Source organism: Corvus brachyrhynchos, unplaced genomic scaffold, assembly GCF_000691975.1.
Source record: "Corvus brachyrhynchos isolate BGI_N302 unplaced genomic scaffold, ASM69197v1 scaffold19, whole genome shotgun sequence".
Classification (NCBI taxonomy): domain Eukaryota; kingdom Metazoa; phylum Chordata; class Aves; order Passeriformes; family Corvidae; genus Corvus; species Corvus brachyrhynchos.
This window is the reverse complement of record NW_008246061.1, coordinates 767901-771085: the sequence shown is the minus strand read 5'-3', so window position 1 is coordinate 771085 and position 3185 is coordinate 767901. Positions and strand designations below refer to the sequence as shown.

Below are 3185 nucleotides of genomic sequence, written 5' to 3'. Positions count from 1 at the left end.
CCTCCTTTCCCAGCCTTTGCTCTGCAGCCTGACCGTACGGAGGAAAGGTGGAGGGGTGGGGGGGAGGGGGAAGAGAGCCAGCCACCCAAAAAGAAAACCCAGCTTCGAGCCGTCACCCTCTGCCACGGAAGAGAAGGGGGATTGGGACTAAGAGAAAAAAAGAAGAAGAAAAAAAGGATTTCGGCTTGTCCAGCCCTTCTGCGGCAACAGGAGCAGACAGCGAACCCGGTGGATTTTTTTTTCTTCCCTTCTTCAGCGTTTCTTTTCCAGCGCAAGGACTTCCACTCAGGAAAAAAACGCAAACAACTAAAAACCAAAACAAAACCTCAGAGACCGAACACGAGAAAAAGCAAGACTAATAATGAACAATCCTGTTAATCCGCTGTCCCGAGGGCTGGGGATGTGCCCCGGCTCGGGAAGTTGTAGGCTGTAGGAGTTCTGCTCTCCCTCATGTACCGTGCTGTTTAGAGCTTGTTCCCCCAACCCTTTTTTTTTTTTTTTTTTTTTTTGGTGCTTTATTGCTGTTATTGTTATTATCTTAATTTTTCTTCTTCATGATGTGCTGTTAGAAACCACTCCGGGACTACTCCAGCAGTAGGAAGACCGAGGAGTGGAGTGGATGAATTTACCGATGAGAGATCCAGTGATCCCTGGGACGAGCATGGCTTATCATCCTTTTTTACCGCACCGGGCACCGGACTTTGCCATGAGCGCCGTGCTGGGACATCAGCCTCCCTTCTTCCCGGCTCTGGCTTTGCCTCCCAACGGGGCGGCCGCCCTCTCCCTTCCCGGGGCTCTGGCTAAACCCATCATGGATCAGTTAGTGGGGGCTGCAGAGACTGGTATCCCCTTTTCTTCCCTGGGTCACCAGGCAGCAGCCCATCTGAGGCCTTTAAAAACTCTGGAGCCAGAAGAAGAGGTAGAAGACGATCCGAAAGTGCATCTGGAAGCTAAAGAGCTTTGGGAGCAATTCCATAAAAGAGGCACGGAGATGGTGATTACCAAATCGGGAAGGTAGGTCTGGGTCGGGGGTTCGTGCCTTCCCCCCCCCCTCTCCCCCACCCCTCACTCTCTGCACCCCCCCAGAGCAAGGCTCTCTCTCCGGCCGCCTCCTCCGTAAATCTCCTTTCACCTGGAATTATGGAAAGCTTTAGGCGTTGAAGCTCCGAGCCCGTCTGGGGCACCACGCTGCCGGGAAAAGCCCAGCCGCGACCCGGCCCTGCTCAGCGTGTGCAGGGGGCGAGAGGGTCCCTTCATGGTTCAGTAGCTTAATGCTTTCTGGAGAAGACTGGGAGCAGGAAGAAAATAATTTGGGGTTGGCAAAGGGGCTGGCCTGGTTTTCAGCCTCGCTACACGCAGTTTTTCTTCCGTAAGAAAGGGGAATGAAGGAAAAACCCTTTGGAGCGGCGTCTGGCTGCTCGTGGGGCAGGAGGGCAGACAGGCTCGGTGTGTCAGGCTGTGCCTCTCTCTGTGCTGGGATCTCGGCTGGGTTTGTGCTGACTGATTATATCTGGAAATGTACAGAAAAGCTGACAAAGTCCCCAGCCGTTCTGCAGCCGCTGCTGGAGTGGCAGGGAAGGGTTTGCAGCTCGGCGCTGCCTGTCCCTGTATTTATGTAACCTTCACGTGGGAATGAATGAACACACACGGCGCGGCCACGCTCGGCATTTCTGCTTTTTATAGGTTTACCCGTCTGAAATCCCTCTCTGTATTCGCTACTCATTGACATCTGGACTCTTTTAAAACTCTACCTATTGCTGTGATGAGATGTAGGGTGAAAACCCCCTTTGCACCCGGGTGTTTTTCTAAGGGGCTCTCTGAGAAACCTCCCAAACTCTCCACATGTGATTTGCCAGGAGCATTGCTGGAGGAAGCCACTCCTGAAAAGTCTTCTTAGATGGCCTTCAGCTGCCTTGCTGGAGCTTCGCCTATTTGCAAAGCACCAGTTGCAGGCTACAGGCTCAGGAAAAAAAAATAAATAAATACAAGCCCTAAAAGCAGCAAGGAGGAAAAAAAAATTCCCCTCGCCCATTTTACTGCTTTCCCGAAGTTTTTTTCTGTTAATTGTGGTCAAAAGTTTTTGCGTGAAAACCTCGGCCAGTATTAAGAGCCCTTACATGTTGCAAAGTCATGTGTTTCCTTTTAAGTTGAGATTTGCTGAATGCCAACCACTCGATATAATAAACAGCAAATTTGTGGTATCCTGTTGCAGTTTGGAGCCGGACTTGGGAGCGGAGGGGAGCGGGGTTTGCAGGGAGCCCTCGGCACACGGGGGGATCCCCGGGAGGCTGGAGCACGGGGAGAGCCCTGGCAGCCACCCTGTCCTCGCTGGGGGCTTTTTATTCTCCTCTGTAAAGTGCAAAACTCCGCTCTTTACCGGGAGATTGGCTTGTGATAGTTCAGACGATTTATTTTATCGGGGTGCGATCAGCTCCCATTTCTTTGTTTAGCAGGCAAAAAGGAAACTAATGAGAGATCAGAGAGCCCCAAATGGGCCTTTGCTGTTTAGGAATGGCACAGAGAGGTAAGCGCCTGCTGATTTCTAGGGAATGAGTACCTTTCCCATCCAGGGACCATTTTCTCCTGCAACTTTTAAGCTTTTGAGAAACCTTTTCGCTGGGGGCGGGGGGGGCGGGGGGGGAAACACGACCTTTTTGCTGGACACAGACTTACTTTGCTGCTTTAGAGAGCTGAAGTAGTTGCTTGGTAGACGCGCTACCAAAATTCAGAAGCTTATTTAAAGGCTGTAATTAATTTTATTTTATTTTTGTCTTGTCTTTTCTTTCCTCCCCCGCCCTCCCCCTTCTGCCCATAGGAGAATGTTTCCTCCATTTAAAGTGAGATGCACTGGACTGGATAAAAAGGCCAAGTACATTTTATTGATGGATATTGTGGCGGCTGATGATTGTAGGTACAAATTCCATAATTCCCGGTGGATGGTAGCCGGCAAGGCTGACCCTGAAATGCCAAAGAGAATGTACATCCACCCGGACAGCCCGGCCACCGGCGAACAATGGATGTCCAAAGTCGTCACCTTTCACAAGCTGAAGCTCACTAACAACATCTCTGACAAGCACGGATTTGTGAGTGTCTCTTACACCTTCCTTTACCCCCTTTTCCCCTCCCTCGCCACCCGGCCGGAGCAGGAGGTCCCGGCGGGGGGGTCTGCCCGGAGCACGGCGGCT

General features: G+C 51.6%; 1 protein-coding gene across 1 annotated transcript in view; it reads left to right on the top strand.

The window, feature by feature from the left end:
• Positions 1 to 58: 58 nt before the first annotated feature.
• The window catches only part of TBX3 (T-box 3), an 11445-nt gene continuing 8318 nt past the window's right edge, over positions 59 to 3185 (top strand). The window contains exons 1-2 of the mRNA XM_017746479.1: positions 59 to 1014; positions 2816 to 3083. Coding sequence (XP_017601968.1) covers positions 620 to 1014; positions 2816 to 3083 — 663 coding nt within the window. The 5' untranslated portion in view covers positions 59 to 619. The remainder of the gene's footprint in view (positions 1015 to 2815; positions 3084 to 3185) is intronic.